Genomic DNA, 25,908 nt, shown 5'->3' with positions numbered 1-25,908 from the left:
CAAGGCTTAGGATTTTCATAAGTATGATCTGAATAACGTCTGGTTCTGGGTTGTTTGTGATTGTGCAGTAATACATGGGGAGCAACTGAAGCCATGCAGTTTTTTCTTCAGACAGAGCAAGCTGGCTTTGTAGCATTTCTCTGTCCAGTCATCCTTATCCTGTCTGGGAACATTTCTTATTTCCATATCATTGCAGCCATCCATCAGACAGTTCCTCCCTGCACAAACCAGCACACAGATGCTGCTCCTTTCCTACATCACCTGGCATTGCTCATTTGCTAGGCATCTTCCAGCAAAAGTCAGCCAGCTGCTACTTTTATTCCCCTGCTGATGATTGTACTCTCTGTGCTGTTACTCCTCTACAACTGTCAGCCACTTAAAAAGTGCTGTAAATATCATGTTCTGCCAGATCAAAACCTCTACAAAATAGGTCATTTGCATGTCTGCAGCAAAGCCTGGTTTCACAGGAGCCAGGAAAAGTAGTGTTTTTCACATATAGTTATGACTAGTTACATTTAAATGTGAATATGTGAAGTAAGTAAATGGGAAAAGAAAAAGCTGGTTGTTTTTGAGCCTGCAACTAGATAGAATTTATTCCTTAGAAATATTTTTTTTGTTTTACTTTTTGTGTTGTATTTCTAGACATTTTCTTCCCAGTTACAAATTACATTTCAATTAGGTCACTTTGAAAGAAAAAAGCCTTAATGATTTTTACACGATTACCGTTATTTTGCCTCTGTCCTTTGTAGTGGTGTCTATGGAAGACAAACATGTATTCATCTTCTCTTTTGTGGCTATAAGGCAAAGAAATTTAATCTTAACATGGAGTCTTCTGAGCATCGAAGAGGAGAGACAGACCAGTACTTTTGTGTCTCTACGGCACTTAGACATGTGAAAACCTGGCTGTATTTTAGATAAAGGGATCAATATTTAGCCCAAATAATATCTACTGCAAAAACAACAGTCTCAAAAGAGAAGCTGAATTTGATAGTTTAATCTGTATATATTTCTTCAGTATTTGTATTTCTGAGGTTCTGTGATGCAATGTTGAAGGCTGTATCTGCAACTGAAGGATGTGTAAAATTTCTATTACCGAGGAAATATCTCAAAGCCACCATGTGGCAAAATGTGACTTTTTTGCCATCTTCATTTCCATTTCTATCCTTTTGTATACCTTGTTCCTGGTACATCTTTCCTGTCAGGAGAAAGGCTTATTTTTAAACTGCTTCTCCCTGAACAAAGTCTTGTTCTTGGAGGGAGCACCCAGTTAATGTTACTGCAAACCTCATTAGTTTGGGGCTGGAGTGAGGGTGATGATGGAAACATCTTAGTTTGTTTGTGTCTTCCTGACAAAAACAGGAGGGGTAAAGACTTCATGATGCTCTTATATCTATTAGTGAGAGCAGAATGGCTTTCCAAAATGGTCACTTCTCATCATGTCTCCTGTAAATATTCATCCTGTAAAAATTCATAAGCTTATAGAAATTGGAGCAGTTTTTTAGTGGCACTACTTGTGGCCAAAATAATCCTGTATTATCAAGCAGAGAGGTAGTTAAAGCAGTAGAAATGTATTTTTCTTGTGTTTGATTGTGTTTTGGGTGGAGTTGTTCAGATAGAGAACTGCAGTCATCTTCTCATTTGACAGGCTGCATCACAGTTTTCTGAAGTCTTTCTCTGGCACATGCATACTCACCTAGTCAAATTGGGTTTAGCTAGTATCTGCCTGGTTGCCATATTGGCATTTTAAAAAATACTATTTGTTGCTATTTGTCATGCAGAAGGAGACAGAATAAAATAAGAGTATAACAGGATCTTGATAGATTTTTGCTATATTTATGAATTTTCATTTTAAATATGTGCATAAATATTGATGTCCATACAAATACAATGAAATTGAAGCCTTGTATATGTAATAATACATTGATATATATCAGCAATGGAAGTGGCTAGTGACTACCTGTTTTAGCTGAAAGATGAGAAATTTAAATTAAAAAAAACGTTTTAAAAAAGTTAAAATTAAATTTTATAAATTGATTTTTTCTTTTAATATGAAAGCAATATTGCTGAAATGGGATTTTAATATGTATTGTACTTTCATTAACAATAAATAAATGAATACATTACTCCCAAAATTCTTTGTTATTGAAATTCAGAGGACTGTAGTAGATATTAGTGGTGATTTAAATTATTTAACTATCTGGAAGTATAATTGCTACTTTCTGAAACAGAGTTTTTAAGTCTTTCAAAACAAGAAACATAATTGGCTCACTAATAACAGCTTTTATTATGTTTTAAACTGGCCAGGCATAGGAAAAAGTAGGTATAATTATTAGACAGGAATTTAAACAAATAAAGCACAAAATATAATTTCAATCTGTTTTTCTTCTTTTTAATAACACAGCAGTCTAAAGCTGGTTCTGAGGAGATCCCAGAAGGGCAGTAAGCTATGTGTTCCAATGTTTAGACATGGTTTGTGTAACTTACTGTACAAGATGTTCATTGTTCAATTTGTCTGAATTTCACCAGTCATTTTAGTAATCAAATAATGATTTTATAGGTTAGATATTACAAGGCTAATATCCCAGGGCCATCAGGGCAGGAAGGGCATGACCGGCATTTCTCAACAGTGAGGAGTGTTACCTATGTCTAGTTTCTCTGCTGAACACCTAGTAAGAGGAGAAGCAAAGTTATTACTTTAGTTTTTAGATACCTGTCTAATTTTGCATATTAATGACATAAAACAATGTGGTGGTGTTAATGACGTACAAGCAAAAAAGCTTCCTTTCTAATAATTCTTTTCTTATTAGGCAGATGCTTCTGTCGATAGCTGTGAAGATGGGGAGAAATTTAATGTTGAACTCACTAAAAACAACCAGGGATTAGGAGTAACTATTGCTGGTTACATTGGAGATAAAACATCAGGTATGATCGATTCCTGCAGTTTACCATACAACCTGTTGTGTGCTCTGATGTATGTGCATCAAAGGCTTAATTTTGGATTTCATATAGCATCTCTAAATAAACCCTTGACCATCTAAAATTTTTTGCAAAGTTTGTAAAGAAGAAGAATGTATTATCCTTTTGTGAGAAGGACATTCAGATTAGAAACAATCATTTTTATTATAAAATCCCACCTGAGCATTTTTAAATCAATTTTTGTATTCACTTGTGGCTAAAGTTTGTGCTTACATGTTTTTGCAAAACAAATATAAAATAGATGAATCCATTTTCATTAGAGCTAGCTGGGCTTTTTAAATTACTTATTAATTTTTAAAAGGCTTTTACAAGATAATACATTAGTATTCTGAGTAGTTTTAGGAGGTATTATTATGGTTGTTTAAACAATGTATATAGTACTGTTGGCAGATCGAGAATTCCGTAGTGACTTCTGAATATAATAAATGTTTGTTGACCTTTGTGTTGTTGCAGCCAATACAAATTTAAACAAAGAAAAGCTATGGTTCATGTTCATGTACAGTTGTGTATTTTTACATTGTAGTTTCCACTGTATTTTTCAGAAAAATGATCCAGAACTCTGTTAGTCTTCACTATGGGAAAATTGGCAAATGCAATACTGCTAGGAAGGGACAGTTGTCAAATGTGTTGTAAAACTTCTTAAAGAGCTTTTGGGTTGACTTTTACCTATGTATATATTGTTAGAAAAATGTACAGATAGATATATCCCATGTTATTGGCAGTTTATAGACATAATTTGTTGGTTTTGAGAAGCTAGACTAAATTTTAACAATTTGTTCCATAGACCAGGATGGTCTTAGTTTGTGTAAGTCCACTCTTTATCATCTTTCAGTTGAATCTTTAAAAGGCAATTTAAATTGTAGAAGAAGTGATAGGTCTGATAGCATATTTTAACTGATTTATTGTTGGAATATCACTAGTCTTTATTTTAAATTGTTGTGCTGCATGTAACTGTATTAGAAAATATTATTGCTTTAGGAATTAATTGGGCATCTCACTTAGTTTTGTGACTTAAGACTTAGTTAAAGAAGAACTTTGCTGTCAGAGAAACAACAATAAAACTGGACAACAAGATCTGTGGCTGAATCTTTTATGAATGGCAAATAGAAATTTGTCATATTGCTATACAGCTGTTACAGGATCTAAAAACACTTGGAAGTTAATAAGACCAGCTATTTAATTATTCACAAAACCTCAGAGAAAAACAAATTAAGAAAAAAACAGAAAAGAATTGTCAATGTCATGACTTAAGTACATTTGTAGTCTTATTCTTCCTAAGCTGAGTATAGTAATTAGAGCCAAGCATAGCTTTTAGCCATCTTTCCTGCTAACTTTTGTCATATTGAGGCCCAGTAAAAGATGAATTTCAGGTCTGCAAAGGCACTGGGGTGTCTTGACAGCTGTTAAAATCCATTTTGTAGTGTACTATTTTCCCATTGAATGTATTAATTTAACAGAGTTGGAATATCTGCTGAGAGAAGGTAGATTCTGTTAAGATTTCTTATACCAGTGTTACAGGTCTGTGACCGTCAGACCTAATTTCATGCCAGTTCATGCTAGTATTTTTCTTCATTTCATGTGTAGTATGCAACATGTGCATATAGGTACTCCATAGCTTTTCACTTTACTGAGCTGTTGAAGTTTCAAATTCCAGTGTTTTTCCTGAAATGGATTTCTTTTTGTAAAATGTCCCATCTGTAGGTATTTTATATATATGACTTTTCCTTCTGATTCAAAATTGGTAACTGTCTGAAATGGTTCTGTTTTGGGGTTTGTTTTTGACTTTTATGTCTTTTTTGGTTTTAATTATTGACTCAAATATCGACTTACATCTGTAGTTAAAAGATGGTTCAAATGTAAGTTGTAGTCCTGCTTACTTATAATTTTCTGCATTTGGCTATCCAAACATGCATTTTATTAAGCAGGTATTAAGTACATAGAAAATACAGAATTTAGTTAGTGAACTCAAACTGGATTTTCTGTCCTGCATTTTTAAATCTGACCAAAAGTCAGAAATATGTTTTCTGTTGATTTTGGTTTCAACATTTAGATTAAAGTAAGTTAGAATATGTCTTCTTTTGCATCAAGAATTGGGAATTTGGCATTGTATTTTGAGTGAAATCTGGTCCAATGCAAGCTGACATGAATCAGGCTCATCCTTTAGGAAAAGAATAATATATATGTTTTACTTGAAGCATATACTTTCTTGATGATTCTTTCCTTATCTTACCCGGATGGAGATTGTGTTTTCTTTCTTTTTCTCCCTTTGGCTGGTGGCATCAGTTGGAACATTGTTGCATTATTTCAGTGGATTCTTAATAAATTAGTTAATCTAATTTTCTCTGTTTCTTCATCCAAGAACCTTCTGGTATCTTTGTGAAAAGCATTACAAAAGGCAGTGCTGTTGACCATGATGGCAGAATCCATGTGGGAGATCAAATTATAGTTGTAAGTAAACACGGAAAGAAATGAGATTGCTTTTCTGTGAAACTCTACTTCTTTAAGTGGTAAATAAATGCTCATATAGTACTTGTTTAAAATATTTGGGACTGATGTTGAAATTGTAAGTCCTTTTCTTGGCCGAGTCTTCGATCTCATTATCTTTCTGATTATGCTACCTGTGTGAAACTTGTGTTTCTTAAGAAAATCTCTGTCGTATGTATGTATCTTATCAGTAGGAGCTTTGAGACTGCTTAGTAAAGGCAAAGTTTCAGAGTCTGATTCAAATTAAGCAACTGTTTTCAAAATGATTTTTAAAAGAAGGAAGTATTTTCATCTGTAAAATGTTACTTGTGTTGTGAAAATCAGATTATGAATGCAGGAATGTCTTTTTTTGTGGCTGTCACAGATCTGTCCTTGCGTTTGTGTGAAGGCAAGACTAAGAACAAGCTATAGTCTCTCTTCAAGAACAAATATGTCTGCAAGTTTGTATGTGGAAGTACATATGGTTTTTATAATTATTACATGCTGAGTACAAATGGCAAAAATTGGTAACTCTGAAGCTTGATTTCTGCTTCTTCTGCAGATGCAGAAGGAGAAGAACATTTGAGCAACCTCAGACAGAAGAATAATAAACATTTTTTTAATATTGTTCGCTTAAGTGTGGAGGAAAAATTAAATAATCCATATTTCTTTGTATTTAGAAGCGCACCAGAACTGGAGGAAGTACAGAGAAGGGCAATAGAATGATTAAGGGCCCAAGGAGAGTCATTCTTCATTCAGGAGGAATAAAAATAATGGAATATGTGTGTTGTGTAGGTAGACTGAAAGAACTACAGGAGTCAAGGAATATAATATTGTTATAAGTATTTCAGAAATTAAAGGCACTGAGGGGTGAGACAGAGAAAGAATAAGATAAAAGGGAGTTTGCAGGGAGGAGAATAAAAAGTGGCATGTACTAGGGGTAATGGGATGAAATTGAGTAATGACAAAGTCTTGAGTTTCAGAAAAAAACCCTGAGTTAATGACATGATTGTGTAGTTTCAAATAGAAGAGGCCAAAATCTCGTTCTTTAAAATATTAAAATGTTGGACCGGAGATAACATCTGGCTGGCTGGGACAAGGTTTGATTGGGAAATTGGACTTAACAGTGTTCAGTAGTAGACTCCACTGTGTCTGAGGTTACTTGGCCTCAGAAGAGCTGCACTCTTTATTTCTTCCTACAGCAGTGTCTCTCCTCACCGTCCCCTCCCCAGCTCTGCTGGCCATGCCTGTGTTGGTTTATTCACCCAGCATTTTGTCCTTGGAGGTGAGGGTGGCTGAGGCGGTTGAGTAGGCAGGCTGCACAACATGCCTTGCACAGCCCATGGTGCACCCTCTCCCACCTCGCAGAGCAGGTCTGCCTGGTCCCACTGTGGTGGTGAGCACCCAAAGCGCTTCTCCCCACTTTGCTGTGGTACTGGTTGTTACCTCACTGTGGGTGGAAGTGAAAGTGATTAGTGTATCCAATGTTGTTAAGTCCAGGTTTTTTTTCTTGTCCTTCTGCTTGCTTTGTGCTCAGGCTAACAGATGCTGAGACTTCACCATATTATTTTGCCCTGGACATTTTTTTTTCTGGGCGGTGTGTTGTGGGCTGAAAAGCTGCTTAATCCTGCAGGTGGATGGAACAAATCTTCAGGGTTTCACTAACCAGCAAGCAGTTGACGTTTTAAGGCACACGGGACAAACGGTTCGGCTCACTTTGATCAGAAGAGGGCTTAAGCAGGAAAATCATATTCAGCCCCAGGAGGACTTCAGTGCTGCTGTTGAAAAGGACATACTGTTCCAAACAAAGGATAGTAGCACAGCCAAAGGTAACTAAAACTGGCTTTGCTTTAAAGTTGGCTTGAAACATTTTTCTTCCCAATTTCAAACTGGAAATAAAATGGGCCACATTCATGATGGCAGAGCTGTTGTACATGGGGGGAGAATTTGGTCTACTATGGTTTGATTAATCTTTTAGACATAGTTGTATCATTTGCTACATTTTCAATGTGAGTGTTGAAAGCTTCGCACTGCTTTGCACTTCTGGCTGAATTGCTTCAAGACTTTGAGCCTGCAAATCTTCAAATAGTAAAAAGGCAGTGAATGTTTTATTTGTGCTTAGGGGTGAGAGCTGCATTCAAGATCAAGCAAAGAGGTACCCTTCACAATGACCAAAAGCAAGTCTCAGTTCCTTTCACTCATGTGTGTCAGTGTCACAAGGTTGAGGTATGAGAGGAGTGGCCTATATCTAGAGGTTATTAATAATCTGATATGACATTAACTATCTATGTGTATAAAGTTCAGAAACCAATGACCAATTTTGTTGCTAATGAGATGAGATTAGTGAAGCTTAATCTTATTCTGTGCATATCTTGAAGTATATGTGCCAGGTGTTGAAAGTCTGTGTTTGAAGAGAATATCTGCACAGAGGCTGGATGCACAGATTTTTTTCAGCTACTCATGTTATAGCTTGATGTCAGCAGAAATATGTCACAACTCATAGAGTGAGGCATAATACCCACCTTGCTCAATATTTTGAAAGACCTGGAAGTATGTTATCTGTATGGCATCCTCTCTTTCCCACCTTTAGCAAAAATTACAAAGGAATTGCTCAGAAAGTCCTATTTCTCCAGCCTAGAGGTGTTGAAGACAGCTCACAGCCAGCAGCATACCTAATGGAACTCTGTGGTAGGAGAGACTTTCTAGAAGTGAAAAGTCTGTCAGATATGCAAATCTCCAAGTCTGTAGCATTCTTGTTTTTGAGTGTCATCTTCCTGAATTGCACAAAGGAAGGGAGAGGAAGAAAAATAAAAAAGGTAGAACAGGAGTGCTGCAGCTACTGATAGTTGTTTGTTTTTGTTTTTGTTTTTTTTTTCTTTTTTCTTTTTTCATTGAAAAATTCACTGGAGAAGGCAAAGCACTATCAGAAGACAAAATAGCTTTGAAATATAGCATTTCTTCTGGGCCCCTTCTCCAGATTCCATTTGCCAAATATGGATCCTCTGAAGTCCAGTGGAAGAAAGAGTCAGTACCCTGAGGCATGCCTGTGAGCTTGATGAATATTACAACACACTAAATAGCTGAAAAGGCTGCTTCTTCTTTTTCCAGATAATGGTGAAACAGAACAGGGATCTCCATCACCTCCATGCAGTACCAGTGTGGTAAATATAGGAGAGGACATGAAACAACAGGAAACAGGTTCTCAACATTTAATATTTTATTCTGTGAAAATGCACTTGAGTGTGCTTACTCAAAGATTTTTTTTGTTTCCCTTTCTATCTTCTGTGTGGTGTGTGGCTGAGGTAGAAAGTACAGTTAGAAAGTGAAAGTAATCATATGTGTAAGTATGTACTCTTGAGTGCTGTAAGATCATTGATTACTGTATGTGTCTGAAAATAATTATGTGTCAAAGTTGTCACATGAAGCAGTCTGCTTTTGCTATATGCTCAGCCCTCCTTTTAGTCCTTTTGTATTTCTACTCTTTTTAGTCTAGTGGTATATTAAAGTTTTTCCCTCCTCGTTCCCCAACATACCTTATCTTTCCAACTGCCTGCAGCTGCCAGAACTTCTACCCCTTCTGATAAACTTCCTTTTCACAAATTCCTGAGCTTGCATTCATTTCAATCTGTGTTCTCTGTTAATGTTTGAAATTCAGTTATTTATGGTGCACTGGTATGGTCTCATCTTTCCCACATTCTTTGTGGAAATTCTTAGTTTCTGATGGGTATTTTCCTTTCCCTTTTGAGCTGTTAGGGCACTGTGCGCATTTCAGAAGTCCAATGTGATGATATGTTTTCCAGATTGAGGTGGCACCTGTGTCTTCTAACATTTTCCTGCTTCCAGAGCTAGAAGAAAACTTAAAAGCATCACCCGTATGAGTTCTGTAATATGTATCTTTTCATAACTCATACTTCCCATTATTTTGGATAGCTGAATTTTATTTTTTAACACCTTTCCTTCAGATACTGCAGGGTCTTTGCTTTGGGGATTGTCATATCTGAATGCTACACAACACCTGGATTTATTTTTAATAATGTTTTTGATCAATGACTAGATTTAAAACGCTGTCTGAGGCTGTTAGTCACTTTAAATTCTTATTAAATGTCAGTGAGAGTTGGAAACTTAACCTTGTAGTGAAGCCTGTAGTCTTTACCTGTGGTGAACATTCAGGTCTGAAGAGTTTATTTTGATACTTACCGAAGTCACAGCACAGACCATGGGTCTTAAATATGTAGGGTACTGTTAAATCTGCTGTGTTTGCTGGCTGTTGTGTCTAAATACTGATTTTTATTTCCTGCCCTAGAATGTAAACAGTGTGAATGAGGAAAAAATGAGCAGAAGGAAAGCATTTCAGCCTGCAGATAAACTTTCAATCAAATTAAGAGTTGCTGCAGTTTGCTGCCTACCCTGTCATTGTATTTTTCAAAGAATCAATAATTTTCTATCTTCCTTCCCTTCCAGTTTCATCGATCCTCTTTAGCTATTAGAATTATTTCTCATTGTATGTGTGCAAGTATGTGAATGTAACCAAAAAAAAAGAAAAGCAGAAGAGCTAGGATTTGCGTTGTCTGACTGCCCTCTAGGGCCTACAGTTTGAAAAAAGTCTTTTGTGGTTGTGCTCATAGATTTGAAAGTACAAAACATTCAGATTTTGTTTGAAAACTTTCCTTGGACACTCTCTGTAAAATGCAGGGTCAGGATGCAGTATAACATATGTAAGTATTTCAGCCATCCCCCTGAATCAATCTATTGGTTGTCATACAGTCTGATTTAACAACTGCCTGGGGCAAGCATGTAACTTTTTCATTTGCTTTGTACCCGTTATCTTGTAAAGTTGCATTAAATTCACTCAACACTGAAGCTAAGATTAAATACGTATCTTTTCTTGCCAGCTGTGCACACCAAACTTTTTGTCTAAACTCCCTGTCTTTCAAAGTACACAGTTAGTTTTAGAGGGGTGGGAACTAATATTATTTTGCAAGATTTTCCTCTGGTAAACCAAAGCCTGGTGGGACAAAACATGCCAAGTTTTTCGTCACATTTAGGAGAGTTCTGGTATCATAGGAATAATTCTGTAGTATTGCACAATCCATAGACTTTATCAGTTATAGAAATAGATAGGATGTTTTACTTTTTGTCATGGTAATCTCAGACATAACTTTTAGATTTTCAGCTAACTACTACAGAAGAAGCAGCTACGAAGGCAAAGTGGCAGAGGATTATGGGTTCAAATTATGAAATAGTGGTAGGTAAACTTTGATTACTGTTATTAAATGCCCTTTGATCAGTCCACCTATTATGTTGCAAACATACAGATAGAAGTATGTTTGTATTAGATTTGTTCCTTTATAAAAATCATATATATGCTCCTTAATCTGTTGAATTTTGAATATAGATACATATTTTTCTGTATTGATTTTAGCAAAATAATTACAGGCTTCTTAAATTACTGTGCCCATGAGTATTGCTTCACAGATTTCCTAGCTTCAAGAGGATAATTATATACTAGAGAAAAAATATTTGAGCTCCCTTTATTTATCAAAGATCTGTTTATTAGCCAGAATTTAAAGCTAGTGCTTGCACCTTCCTGCCCATCCTGCAAGCTGAATGAATTGTTTAATGTAATGATCTAAATAATGCATAGAATATTTACTGTAGATACTATTGAAAAGCAGTATCTGAATTTAGAACTTTATTTCAAAATCATATGCCAGAGCTGTAGTCTCTGCAAAAGTATGTATTATTATATACATAGTTGTTATATACAGTTCCCACTTGTTTATGCTGAATTGATATGTGATCAAAGTTTCAGTTTTTACCTGAGTGTCCCCATTACACATGACAGTATTTCTGGTTTCTCACTTCTGGAATATATACCTCATTGTATGTAAATGAAACAGAAAGTAACAGGTACAGCTGTAAATGTGTCAAAAGTAACCACTTCTTAATCTTATTTTAGGTGGCTGTAGTTAACAAATTTAGCGAAAGCAGTGGTTTAGGGATAAGCCTTGAAGCTACGGTTGGACATCATTTCATCAGATCTGTCTTACCCGAGGGGCCAGTTGGAAGAAGTGGCAGGCTGTTCAGTGGAGATGAGCTACTGGAAGTAAGAAAAAATACTACTATCTTAGTCTGCATTCAGTAAGATTTTTGAGCAGTGACTTGCTTTTCACAGGTTGTGACTTTGGGAATGTAGCTGCATACCAGCTGTAACCAGAAGTGCTTGAGCAGTCACTTCAGATGTACTTAGACATATTTATGTGAATGCATATGCTTACATGCGTTTCTCAGATTTTTCAGATACAATTTAAAGTCACCAAAAAAGAGTACCTAACAAAAGCATGAAGATTTAATAGGAGTATCCCTACACAGTGAAGGGACTGAACACCTGTTTACCCTTCTAAACCATTTTCTTAGAATTAAAATATGAATTTGGTTCACACGAATGCAAGAAACATGAAGTGACAGAGTATATGGTGTTTGTAGGGTGGTGTCATGCAATTAATGAGGCTATCCATTCAGTTCTAAACGTATCTTAGTGTTGGTTCTGAGCACCAAATGGAGTAAAATTAAAGGTTGACAATATCCATTAGCGTGGGGGGTTTTGTTTTTTGTTTGTTTGGGTTTTTTGTTTGTTTGTTGTTTTTTTAATTAGATGATTAGTGATATGTTTAGGGGGTTTTTTACCCATTTTTGTTCACTGTGCTTTTAAACACTGTGTGTACTTCTAAACATTATATTCTTTATTTATTGAGGTGAATGAGATCTCTTTGCTTGGAGAAAATCACAAGGATGTGGTAAATATCTTGAAGGAGCTGCCTATTAATGTGACAATGGTATGCTGTCGTCCAGTAGCTCCCTCCATCACTCACCCAGAGGTACTGGAGAATCTAAGTCTATCTGACGTTCAGCTCACAGAAAAGGTATTTTGTCTTAAAAAAATTGCTGAGAAGATGACCATTTCCTTGAGAAAAAGCAGATAAAGTTCTTGTGTAGGATTAGAAATACATTTTAATATTTCAGGATTTGGAACCAGATAAATAGAAAAAGGCAATTTATGTTCATCAACCATACTTTAGGCCTCCAGAAAATATCAATCCTGGTTGGTCACAGGTAGAAATATTCTGGGACGCAGGTCTATTTACCGAAGTACTTAACTTCTGTTCTGCAGGTAGGCTGTGGGGGTATGGCAAACCGAACTGTGTGTTCTTTAGAATCTGAATCTATTTAATCTGGTTTTGAACTTCGCTTTCTGAGTTTGTGTTGTGCAGAACTGCGTGTGCATTCACTGGCAGACACACTTCTGCCACTCAGAAGTACAAAGCTCTGAGCAGCCTGATGTACTAATCAGGCAGGAATAGCCTGCAGTATAGTATACAAAGCAATAACCTTATAACAGCTTTGTAATATAGCAATATTACATAGCAATAGCTTTATTATATAGCAGAGTAACAACAAATTCAGCTTATAGTTGCTAAGCTTTTCTGTGAAACCAAGGGAAGTGAAGAACATATATGCATGCATGTGTATGTATGTGAGTGTGTGTGTATTCTTTTTTTAAATGTTCTGACTCCTGACAGTGCTTCTATGTTTAGATCGAGGCATTTTTTTTGACATACCACTTAATAACAGATATTTCCTGTATATTTGAATACATGTGTTAATAAAGATTTCTGAAGTTTTTAGCTTGACAGACATTACATTTTGTAAATATTTTTTTATATGCTTGCAGCATAGCTATTTTGTAACAAGAATATGTGAGTTCTGTACTAGGTTTAACAGACTTACTTGGTAACTGTTGAGTGTTTCCATTTTCTGTGTGCTTAGAGATGTATCAGTTTTATCTTGTTCTTTTTGAACAGAGTTTTATCTGCAGATTCACAGAGATTTACATTTAATTGGTGAACATTCACTGTTTTTCTCAGGCTCACATCGAACTTGGATTTATTGGCTCCTCAGACACAGAGGGTACAGCTTTGGAAATAGCTGACGAGGGTCAGAGTACGGAAGAGGTGCAAAGCTCATCTTTGGCGATGTGGGAAACAGAAGTACAGCACATTGAGCTAGAAAAAGGAAGTGCGGGACTTGGATTTAGCATACTGGACTACCAGGTAACTTCTGCATTTCTTTCTTTGAGTAGAGGACGAAACACTTTGTATTGCTTGGATCTTGCAATATGATCTAAATGTGTATTTTAAGGGTATATGTTAATGGAAACCAAGTAATACAGTAAATCTAAATGGATATTGCTACTGGTAGGCATCCCACTAGCTACATTACTTATTGCTCTTACTGTATTAAGACTGCAGGTTCTAATGATAATGACAATACCAGTCCAGAAAAATAGATAATCTGTAATATACTGGAGTCTTCAGAAAGCTCACCTTCTAGTACCTTAGGTGCAATGAATGATGTGGTCAGAATATTCAGACATTTAGACATGTATTTTGCACCTACAGTGAGGTGCTTAGGGCAGGATCTAATAAAGGACTTACGTGCTTAAAGCAGGATTTGCTAAAATCCAGAACTGCAATTCTGAAATCTCTTGCTTAGCAGCTGTCTGTCCAGGACATGCCTAAACGTCCCCATTCATTTTGTATTTGATTTCAAAATTCCTGGGTTTCTTAAGCTGTGATTCTTGGTGTGTCCCAATGAACAGCAGCTCAGTGCCTGCTTCCTGCCTGAATTTGGTCAGGATCCCAGAACAAATGTGCTTCCCATTCCCTGTTGTCACAGTGGGTAATTTTTAATCTGATTTAAAGCAATTTCTCTCTGCAGTCAATGTAAGCTTTTGCCTGGCTGTTGGTGGTGCTGCAGGACCTGGTCTCCTCCCAGCTCTCTGCTGGATCTTATCCCTAAGAGTATATGCATTTACATCTGGAGGTGACTTTCAGGTGGAAATTATGCCCACAGGGCACTAATTAGAATTAATTTATGCTTCGGTAGTATTTTGCATTTGCACACTGCTAAAGGTGAAGAGAAGTGTAGTTTAATAATCTGAAGGATAAAGGCACAGTCAAGTATCTGAATTATGAAACAGTGATTATTCTTTAATGTGTTACTCATGATGCTCTGCAATCAGACACCATAGCTGAGCCTGAGTATTTGCAGTCCGTGTCAGCACAAAGTAAAGCATGTTTTTGTTTAAGCCTCTTCTGTAGCATTGACACAAATGGTGGTTGCCTGTGTGGTTAGTTACTGAATTTTGTTTATGGATTGTAATACTGAATAGTTGTGGGAAGTATCTTAAATTGTTTTATATATTTTGCAAATGTGAGTTTGATTATATCCTACAGCTCACCTTTTTTTTGATGATATCATATTTGTGATCTGTCCTATGTTCTCTCCTTTGACTTGTGGTTAAAACATTTCAGTTTGTTACTGAAGTTTCTGTTTTCATCTAAGACTGAACAATAAATTTACAGTGAAATTTATCTTTGTATTTTGCTGTTTCCATCAAGTTTTCAATTAATTTTCAATGAACAGTGGCTAAAGTTAAGGACAGTTATGTTCATAGTAATACATTCCTCATGTTTTACACAACGGCAGGCCTGTAGGAAAGCCTACATAATTTCTTACCCCAGGGAAGACCATCACATAAAAGAGAGAGGTGAATTTTTTCAAAGCAATGTCTCATGCAGTGTCATCTAAAGTGATGGTGTGAATACTTGTTAAAATCATGAGGAACATGTCAGTGTTCAGGCTTAAGCACTATCTCCAGCAACGCTAGCTGTATTTCCACTTGTGAAGTGTTTTATTGCTCCATAGCATTCTTCATACTTCACTAATTGCCATGAGGTATTAAAAGTCTTCTTGGTGTTCTCCCTCTCTCTCTGCTTCCCTCAATGCTTTTCTCTCACACTAGCTTTCACCACTCTCCTATTCCAGTGGTTTTGGATGCTCTCTTGATGGTGTGCATCCTTTCAGGTCTATGTCCTGGAATGGAAACTTGTTACAGTTGCATGCCAGTTTGTAGGTGTTTGCTTTTCTCTTCCTTTTGCTGTCAGTTAAACTGGTACATTTCTCTTCTTCTGTGGATGTACTCAAATGAATTGCTGTGTGTTGGAAGTATTGACATGTCATGATGTTCCTTGTGAATATAATTCTGTAACAATTACACAAACATGTGCACCTATGATAATTGTTATAAGAGAATCATGCATTTTTGTTATTAGTACTTGATGCTAGCATTTTTATAGAAATCAGTGTCTTGGAGGATGGGGACTTCAAAGCAGTTTTGTTTTTTAAAAGCAAATACCACTTTGTTGTGTCTTGTTGATTAGAGTGCTGTATTGTAATGTTCCTGTCTCCCATAAAGTGTTTAATTAGGCATGCACAAGGACTTGCCTCTTAAAAGTGCTTTCCCAGCTGAGCAGGATCTGGTGCCATGAAGTATAAGAGAGTTATTGAAAATAAGCCCTTTGTTCCACCAGAGCACACGTTAACTTTGCCCCAGTCTGCATTGCCCAGCTGTATTCTCAAACCACTGAGTGTAAAGAAGGATGAAGTCTGCAGTGCTGTCATTGCAGTAGGAGGTGTTTGAATTTCTGATGTGTAATTACTCGTTATAGTACAAACAGCACTCTGCAATTTAGCAGTATTTTATGCTGGAGATATACAATGGGACATCATCTAGAAAGGAGTAGTAATTTTCACATCTGAGAATTAAAAATAGGTGAAGGTCTAAATGTATGTGCAGTATGGACAGGAGGGTATGTTCCTGCTGAGGGTTCATCTGGAGCAGAGCTCCAACTTTTTTAATAACTTAAATTTGCTGGGTTATTAAAAGCTCATGCATAGAAATTAACCTCTCAAGACATAAAAGAGTAGATAAAATGAAATGTTTTTCTTGTTTTTATTTAATTAGGATCCTGTTGATCCAGCAAACACAGTAATTGTGATTCGCTCATTAGTTCCTGGGGGTGTGGCTGAGCAAGATGGCAGACTTCTTCCTGGAGATCGACTTATGTTTGTCAATGATACCGACTTGGAAAATGGAAGTCTGGAGGAAGCGGTACAAGCACTGAAAGGAGCCCCAACAGGAACAGTTAAAATAGGAGTTGCTAAGCCACTGCCTGTAAGGATTTGGGAATTTGATGGGTGCTTTTCATGTAATTTAAGCTGATACATGATAAATCTGACTTCTGCATATACTTTGTGTGTGCTGGGGTACAGCTGGATGGCTCAAAACATCCAGAAACTCTCTTTAACAGATTGCTGTATCTCCCTGTATGTAGAAATGGCCTTGTGTAGTGTATGATTGGTATAGGGATTGCAGGAGCTAGCAAACCTGTCTTGCGGCTGAGAAAAAAGCGAAGCATCTTGCAACCAGCAGTCTTTCAGGGCTGCAAGTTCCCAGGCATTTTGTACACTTTTACAAGAATCTCTGAACGTGTGAGATGATGACTGTCATGCTTTGAGCTCAGAGGGCAACTGAGCATCACGCAGCCATCACTTCCCCTTCCCCCCTGGTGCTGAGAAGGAGAAAATAAGGCAGGCTTGGGATTTAAGAGATAGGACAGGGAGGGGAAAATCACCCATTGTGGTCACCTGCAAAAGGTGGACTTGTTGGGGGAAGAAAAAAAGAACATACATTTATTACAGACACTAGCAACAACAGCACTTAACAGAGTAGGACAGTAGGAAGCATTGCCACCTCTTGAGAACACCTTCCCCCCACCCCTCCTTTCTTCCCGGGCTCAGCTCTGCTCCCGATATCTCTACCTCCTCCCCCCAGCGGCGCAGGGGCAGGGAATGGGGGGTGCAGTAGGTACTTCCACTTCTTCCATCTTTGGTGGGGGAACTTCTTTCCCCTGCTCCAGCACGGACCTCCTCTCGCAGGAGACAGTCCTCCACAAACTTTCTCCAACGTGAGTCCTTCTGATGGGCTGCAGCCCTTCCTGAGCTGCTCCAGTGTGGGACACCCCTGCATGCTGCAATCCTCCCAGTGCTGAACTACAACAGTGGGGGCTACTTCTTCCCACAGAGTCATAGCCTCCTTTGGGCACAATCACCTTAATTAGTCATACGAGTCCCCTCACAGGCCATAAATTAGTGTCTGCTCCACTGTAGACCTCCATGGGTGGCAGGAGTGGGCTGCCCTGCTGTCTCACCACAGGATACAGAGGGGTCTCTGCTCTGGCACACCTCCCCCCTCCTTTCTTCCTCTGTTCCTTTCTTGAACTTGATGTTCACGCAGCTGCTGCAACTCCTCCTCACAATGCCGACTCCTTCTCACCAGGTCCCTGCTTAAATACATTATTGGGGAGGTGCAGCTGATTGGCTCGGCCTTGGCTCAGAGGTGGGTCTGACTTGGAGGTGGGGGATCTTCAAGAAGCTTTTCACAGGAGGCCACTGCTGTAGCCTCCTCCCCTGCTACGAAAAAACTCCACCACTCACTCAAACCCAGTGAAGCATCTTGCAATCAGCACAGTCTTTCAGGGCTGCGAGTTGCCAGGCATAATTTTGTACACTTTACAACATTATTGGAATCTGTGAGATGATGACATAAAGTCAATTTTATGTGGTTTGCCTGGAATTTGCCTATTCCTTTCCTTTGCAAGATATAGCACATATGCAGTCTTTGTATTTAGACTGCACACTTTATATTTAAACAATGGTAAGTAATCTTCAGTTCATATACCTCAAACCGGTTATTTTAGCATAGCCATAAATAATTTTAGAAGGTAGTCTGTAATAATTAGAAGAATGAGGTTGTAGGACACCTAGGGCTGCCAAGATAGTGTATCAGTAAGGATGCTACTGGACTAGTGTCCCTTCACATCAGTAGAATGACACCAGTTCATACATGCAAAGAAGATACCTTTCACTGTCTATGTAAGCACAAGTTCAGTCTTTGGGGTTCATTTTTGCTTTTCATGAAATGGTGATCTTCTAATCCTTGTGGATGCAGATACCAAATTTTCATTCTTAGTAGATCTTTGTGGAGAGGGTGGGAGGGAATGGTTGATGTTTAAGGTACTGTAAACTTTGCTTTTCATAGTAAGAGGGTGCTTTTTTAACTTGCTCTCTTAAATTCATTCTTTGTTGTGGAGACTCTGTTACACACTAAAATGTCTTGCAAATCAACATTTTCATACTGAAGATGTCACTCTAAAAGAGAAAATGCATGGAGGTTCTGTTTCCGTTCCCAGCAGTTTGTAAACATTCAGCATTTCTACTTTAATATTTTGGGTATTATGTTTGCAAATTAATTTACCATTGTGAATAATCATTCTTTGCAGTACTGAATGAATGCTCCTAACATCAAATTATGTTGGAAAAAGCTACTGGTCAGAATTATGTTTTGTCCTCTTGAGGCTATTCCACCCGGCAAATACAATCTCAAAATACAGACAGTGAATGCAGTCTTCCTGCTGGCTAGCAAGGCTGTAAAGTCCTCTGCTGTTAGTCTCTTTCCCTGGTGGCGGCTCTGATGGCAGTTTTAGTATATGTTTAATAAAAGCAGAAATTGAAAAATAGTTTAGACAAAGCTATAGGCTCTGTGATATAGCTCGATAGGCTCTTTTCTTTACTTGGGGATATATAATGGGGTGTGAAGCAGAATCAGTTCAAGTAAATTTGACCACAAATAATTGTCTCTTTACCTGCTCAACACTGTGACTGTGGTTGAAATTAAGGCTTTGCTGCGTTTGGAATTAGTTTGCCTCTCTAAACCCCTACACATGACACACTCTGCACGCCTTGTGTTCTGGCAACTCATCCAACTCAGAGCTTCGTTCTTTCTGCAGCTTTCACCAGAGGAGGGCTATGTCTCTGCTAAGGAAGATTGCTTTTTCTACACTGCCCAGTCACTTGAGGAGGAGGGGCCAGCTGATGCAGCCCTCTTCCATGCTGAGCTGGCTCTGGTTAGTGGCCCAACTTACCAAAGATTTCTTAAGCCTTTGCATTTTGTAATGGAAAGGATTGCTTTGTCACTGTTCATGCTTATTTTTTAGTGTTTACTGTCACCACATTACTCATCCACCATAGTTGGGATGGATCCCCACATGGTAGAAACTGGCATCTGGAGATTTTGGCTGTTTGCATGAGCTGTGAATCTGGCCTATCATATGTTAGTTGCTGGGAAAAAATAAAACATTTTGCTGAGATTTTCAAAAGTTCATGGCTACCTGCTTCTCTTTGCATGCACTGGGTAACCCTTTGAAAATCTCACCTTGAGTAGAGAAATGTTCATGTGCTTATTTTGTAAATAAATCTCTTCACCAATATCAGTGATACATCACTTCTATTATAATACATCACTTCTCTACCTTGAAAAGTTTTTGGAACTGCTTTTGCATGTATGCCAGTCTTACAAGGAATGCTGTCTGTCCTCAAAAACTGCCAACTCTTCCTCCTAATAATATTCTTTAGACTTCATCATTAATCAATCAGTGATTATGAGATTTGCAAGGCCAAATGGTGTTACTTGTACAAACAATGTGGCTTACCTGAGTATTCAGGTCCTTACATAGCCCAGAAGTTACCAGTAAGAACTCAGATAAAAAAGACAAAGGAAGTAGGATTCTACAAAAAAAAAAAACAAAAAAAAAAACCAAAAAACCCAAACAAATAAACCCAACAACCAGAATATAAATATGTTCTGAGTGTGTGTTTTCATTGTTATTTGTACCAATCTGGGTTTGATATTGAAGTTTTTTGGCCCTTATTTGCTGGGGATATGAGTAGGGAAGTAGTTTCTATTAACCATCAGAACTTAATTAATTTAAAAAACCAACCAACCAACAACAACAAAACAAAACAAACAAAAAAAAACCAACAGACAAAAAACAAAACAAAACAAAAATGAACAAAAGCCTGAAATGGATCCTTCCAAGGCAAAAATCTCTGAATTACTGATTCTAGTATGTTTGCCGTTTTTTCACATTTGCAAATGACCAGCTGGTTTTAATAACTTGCCTTTAAACAAGACTATCTGTTTTTTCTTCTTCAGTTTGTTACCTTGGTACAGTAGTTAGATAGTAATATTTGCCTTATTCTGTTCAGTGAGAAGTAGTATGAAGAAGCTGGGTTATATATTGTAAATATCCTTTAATTAAAGATATGTTGAAAAAATCAGATTAAAACTTAAGTATTTAAAAAGTTCACTTCTATCTGTGATTCATGTAAAAAAATGTGAAAGAACAATGAAAACATATGGCAGATAATAACATGGTTAAATTGTGAACTCTGTCAACTGTCTAATTGAATGTGCAAAATACGAAATTGATTGTCCAGTCACCCAGTTGAAGGTTTGTTTGCAAAGTGCACTCATGAGATACTGTTTTCCATCGATAAATCTACACTCAACTTCTACAGGTCTGTCCCCGTTTTTCACAGTCCTTTTCTTAGGGCATAGCTTTGGTAACACTAATTGCTTTTTCAAGAGTATGGGCTAAGAGTAAGTTACACCAAAGGAGCAGTTTGATTTAGCTGTTAAATGTTTAGGGTTGGGACAATATAAAAATGTGTCATTTGTACCCCAAAAAGGAATCAGTGTGTTCAATCATTGCAAATTGTTGCTATTGCTGGTGTGAATTTGACATGAAGAATTCATAGTATGATTAACCATAGAGGCTGAAAAACAACAGTTAGGTCCCCTTTCTGCAGACGGGTGCACTTGACTGCTTGATACGAACTTATGATGTGGTCATGGCTCTGAACTCACTGATCATTTTTGTTAGCATACACTGCTTTCATGAGCTCTGCCAGGGGAGATGGAATTATAATCAAAGCGTGATATGTGAAGCACTGTAAATAAAGTCTTTTAGGACTTAATTTATTCTAGTATTTGAAAGTATATGAGTGTTGGAATAAAAATATATTTAATTTATGAAAAAAAAAAAAAAAGGCAAAAAGTACTGCCTATGTCCATGTCTGGAACTCTTTTTAAAATTTTATTTCTCATGTTATACAGGAGAATTGTTCATATTAATCTTGTTACCAAATGTGAAACACTCTGGAAATCATAAAATATCATGTAATACATTTTTCTTATAAATGTATTGGCAAGCATTGCAGTTTCCAAAAGATTATTCTTTGCACCCTTTTAAAAACAACTGAACCTATGAAGTTGGGTGGAGGGAACGTTCGTTACAGGTGGCACTAAGTGAAGTTCATTATTTTTTAAATACTAATTCTTGTAAAAGAAAACTGAAAAGATTAACCCTAAAAAAAAATCAAACTATTTGGTGCCAGGGAGTACAGCAGACTTCTCCCAACACCTTGTATTTCTGTTGACAGTCATGAGCCTGCCTCAGCCCTGCAGCTTGTTCCAGATGAGGCTCTCAATTTACCTCAGATATTCTTTGCAACTTCTGAGGCCATAGTAACATGTAACTGGAAGCAGAGATTCATGCTACTGTGCTGTGCAAATATAGCTTCAATGTAAAACATGGAGGGGAAAAAAAAAATAAGGAAAGTGTCAGTCAGTAAGTAGCAACTGAAGTGCATGTGTTCAGGGTTTATGTGGTGTGAAGTTAACCGATGGCCTGGCTAATTGAATTGCTTTTGTTGTTAGGTGGACTCCAGCGAGGGAGACCTAGGGGATGAGTCCACCTTTGAGTCTCAGTATTCGCCAGAGAGTGACGTCTTTCAGGCTTCAATGATAGCTCTTCATGGCAGTGCCTGTAGCGGTGAGCTGAACTACAGCTTTGCTCTTCCATTGTCAACTCCCAAGGTAAAAAGGAGGATGGTTTTATTGATGACAAACTGATTATAAGTGTGAAAAGGCCATGTTATTAGGTATAAATGTTTTATGTCATCCTGGTTCAAACTGCACTGTTTGTTACCAGATAAAAGTGCAATTTTTTTTAGGGTAGAGCTGGTGTCTTTCACATATCTGTGCTGAAGTGGAAGGTAGCTAGGAGGTTGAACGCTTTGATTTGTCTTTTGTGTAGCCAAATGAATTATGGTGAGATGTCTGCAGTGTTAAAGCTGTGGTGAGCAGTCTGCTACAGAAACTTAACTGTTATTACTTCAGAGCATAGTAAAGGGTGGTAACACAAAATAACTGCATTATTCTACGATATTTTAGGTATGAAAAGCAAAAGCAAGTTTTCTCCCTAAGTTTTGCTTTTATGCTTCATTGTTAGTATGTTTGCTAATTCATTTACTGTGTTCTTGAATTAAATATTCATAAAGATACTGTAATTAAAAGTAAATCTGTATATATTAAATCTCTCATTGCTAATAATTTCTATTTAAAGTCACTAAAAAAAGATAAGTTCTTTAAGAGTATTACAAAGATTAGTATCTTTTTTCTTGCTGGTCACATACCCATAATGGCTTGTTTGTGTCAGAGTTGATGTTTTGTTTCTCATCAAGCTTTTTCATGCTCTTTTTTTCTTGGCAACCTATAGATTTATTTCGCTAATCCAGAGTCTTGCAAGTCATTTCTCCTAGCAGTCATCTTTGAAAGCAACATTGTAGGGATTTTTTCAAGGGTTTGCACTCTGTGCTCTTGAATAGAGTAGCTGCTGCTTCTTTTTCCTCCACACCTGAGCTGTATTAACTCTGTTTATCCTTATGGAATATCTTCAGGCCTTATAATGCACTGGTTGAAAAGCTAAATTCGTCTTCTAATGGTTTCTCCTAATCCACAGAAAAGCACATCTCTGCTGTGCCAGTGGGACAGATTGCATTGTTTAACTCTGTAATTGTTACTTAAACGGATTATGCATTTTGTATGCTGAGAAGCATTTTATGAGATTGAGTCTGGATTTACATTATATATTGTGTTGAGGCACTAGAAAGTCTTAAGTTATTTTCAGCATTGACTTAAAGATGGCTTTGGTTTACATGTTTTTTTAAAGATTCTGGTACTGACTTTTCAGTGTTCCTCTCTGCACCACTATGAAGTGAGTATTAAGTTCTCATCCTGTAACATATCCTCTGCAGTTACAAGTGACTTCACAAAGTAAACATAATGAGAAAATCTGTTCACAAGGAAGACTTTTGAAGCAAGTGAAATGGAGTAAAAATGGAAAAAAAAAATGCGACTTATGCTATGAGGAATGTATTGGTATTTCAGCTATGTCTGACTGCAGAGCAGTTCGCAGGTTCTGAATGCCTTTGGTGTCACTTTTAAAACACCTGATAAAAAAATACTTAATGTAATGCAAATGCTCTAATGAGGCCACATGTTGCTGTAGTTATGAGTTCATGAAATCATGTTTCTCTTCAAAAATTACAGCATTGACTTTTCTGTAAGTGAAACAAAAATAAAAGCAGACATATGCTGCAAATCTAATATGTGTATATATGGCATATGGAATAAATGTTGAGTACAATCTGGGACTTGCTTTCACTGGTTTGGAAATGTGTACAAAATAGATTTAAAAGTAGATGTCCCAGCTGTATTTGAAACCTTATGAAATAATTTAAATAGGTTATAGTCTTGGTGTTCTGTTTTCCAAAAGGTAGGAACTTATTTAATTGATGACATCATGGAGATTAGTTGTACTTAGGCTTTGCTCAATTATCTTCTCAGATGTTACTTAAACCACTTATTTACAGGTGAACCCTTTTTTGATGATTGTCTGGGGACAGATCTTTCATGAAAGATGAGAAAAACTAATTCTAAAGCCCTTGATACAAGACGTGTTTTCCCCACTTTTTGGAGAAAGAATAGAAGAATTAATAGGACCAGTAAATAACAACTAAGACATATAGGGGTAGACGTTCTTGTGACTACATTTACTACATTTAAGAGAAAAATCCCTAATATTGATACAGAGCCTCTAAATCCTTAAATCCTTGATGTATATTTCTAATATCTAATGGCATAGCTGTTTTTAAAATTACTTATTTTGAAAGCTCAGCTAGAGAATGTTTGAAGACCTTTTTTTTCAGAAGGCCATGATTATTGAAATCCCTTAAAATATTTGAAATGCAGTACCTTGGAATCTTGAAAGTCTAAATAAATTTTGAGTAGAGAATTTAATCTGCAGCCATAATTGCATAGAATTGCAATAAGTACTAACTGCCAAGCTTCTGCAACTGCATCACTGTATTTCATTGTCACACTTGAAAACCCCATGTCAGTTTTTTGCTGATACTTGACTGAGTTTTCACTTTTCCCTCTTTATGTGGAAAGTATATCTAAATATGGTCCTGCTCAATTAAATGAATGATTAGATTGCATGATTATTGTCTGAGCTGCTTGAAATTGTTCTTTGCTTGCTATGTGTTTTGAAAGTAAAGACCTTGGTCTTACCAAGTTCTTCCACCAGAGAAACAGAATTGGATACTTTAATTTTAATAACTTGCTGGTGTTACATCTAGTTTGAGAATGTGAGAGTGGATGTTATTTTGCTGAAGTTAGTGGAGAGTCATTGATGAGTACCAAATTAGAATTTGGCCTTCTGCAGTAATTTATTTTCGTTGATTCTGGTATTTTAAAACAGAAGAAATTGTCTGAGAATCAAGTAAATTTTTTAGTAAAATGCTTGTAGGGATCTACTGAAGACACTGATGTTACCACAAATATGTTTAAGTTCTATGAGATTAGCTTCTATTTAAGATTTTAGTATTAAATTTACTTTTTAATTATACTACAAAAGAATGTTGATTGTTTATTGTGTCCTGTGTTTAGCAGTCTGTTGGAGAGGAATGTTCAAATGCTGCATCTGCTTTCTGTGTATTTGACGAAAATCTGTACAACATGGATTTAAATCAGAGAGTGAGAGAGCAAAAGTCTGTAGTGGGAAATAGCCTGGAAACTGCAACTGGTTTTACTGAAAAGGATCTTCTGCCTCTGGATGTTTCGGATATCAGCCAAAATGAAAGTGAAAACACAGCAGTGTGGACTGGATCTCAGACAACAGCAGAAATTGTACTAAGTACAAGCCTTGCTACTAGCGTGCAGCTTGATGCCACTGGAAAAGTAAAGATTTTATTATTTATTTTAAAATAATAATTACAAAAATGTACAAAAGGCCATATTACACCATAGAATCTCCTACAGAAGTTGCCTCTGGCCAGCAGCCCTGTGTGGTTCTTTGATTATAAACGTCTGTCAGAAGTGGTAGCTCACATCAAAAATTACAGATCTAGACCTATCCAAAACAGGAGATCATTTATGGCATCAAGATAGTCATCTCCCAGAGACTGGTGGTACAGGGATACAAAAAAGTCTGGTCATACCTCACAGTAGTAGACACTGATGGACCACAGTGTACCTGTTGGGCACGCCAGGGTGCTTTTCTTATTCCCTGTTAACCTCTGCAGAGGCATGGGCTCAAGGAGGAGGTGCACAGATGCAAACCAGGCCTAGGAAGCCAAGTGGGACTGGTGTGAAAGTCTTGTATCCTGGTGTTTGCATAAGCCTATGCATTTCAGTTCACAAATTGGCCTGTGATGTCACAGTGTACAGGCATAATATTCCTTTATATGACAGTCAGTATGGCGTTTTTCTTTTTTCTTCTATTCAGTGATTTATTAAGAAATGCTTAGGAGAGCTGCAAT

General features: G+C 37.1%; 1 protein-coding gene across 19 annotated transcripts in view; it reads left to right on the top strand.

Annotated features, from left to right (window-relative positions):
* MPDZ (multiple PDZ domain crumbs cell polarity complex component) overlaps positions 1 to 25,908 on the top strand; it is a 98,679-nt gene that overhangs the window by 26,679 nt on the left and 46,092 nt on the right. For 15 of the 19 annotated variants that reach the window (XM_042804522.1, XM_042804515.1, XM_042804517.1 and 12 more), the window contains exons 9-20: positions 2,808 to 2,922; positions 5,336 to 5,424; positions 7,073 to 7,268; positions 8,548 to 8,637; positions 10,605 to 10,684; positions 11,399 to 11,545; positions 12,195 to 12,362; positions 13,365 to 13,550; positions 16,307 to 16,516; positions 19,191 to 19,307; positions 21,962 to 22,120; positions 25,037 to 25,327. In XM_042804522.1, the coding sequence (XP_042660456.1) occupies positions 2,808 to 2,922; positions 5,336 to 5,424; positions 7,073 to 7,268; positions 8,548 to 8,637; positions 10,605 to 10,684; positions 11,399 to 11,545; positions 12,195 to 12,362; positions 13,365 to 13,550; positions 16,307 to 16,516; positions 19,191 to 19,307; positions 21,962 to 22,120; positions 25,037 to 25,327 (1,848 nt within the window). The remainder of the gene's footprint in view (positions 1 to 2,807; positions 2,923 to 5,335; positions 5,425 to 7,072; positions 7,269 to 8,547; positions 8,638 to 10,604; positions 10,685 to 11,398; positions 11,546 to 12,194; positions 12,363 to 13,364; positions 13,551 to 16,306; positions 16,517 to 19,190; positions 19,308 to 21,961; positions 22,121 to 25,036; positions 25,328 to 25,908) is intronic. The other 4 variants (XM_042804518.1, XM_042804516.1, XM_042804521.1 and 1 more) reach the window with 3 other exon arrangements.

Source organism: Tyto alba, unplaced genomic scaffold (genome assembly GCF_018691265.1).
Source record: "Tyto alba isolate M040663 unplaced genomic scaffold, T.alba_DEE_v4.0 Super-Scaffold_42, whole genome shotgun sequence".
Lineage (NCBI taxonomy): Eukaryota > Metazoa > Chordata > Aves > Strigiformes > Tytonidae > Tyto > Tyto alba.
The sequence above is the reverse complement of the archived record's forward strand: the minus strand, read 5'-3'. Positions and strand labels throughout refer to the sequence as shown.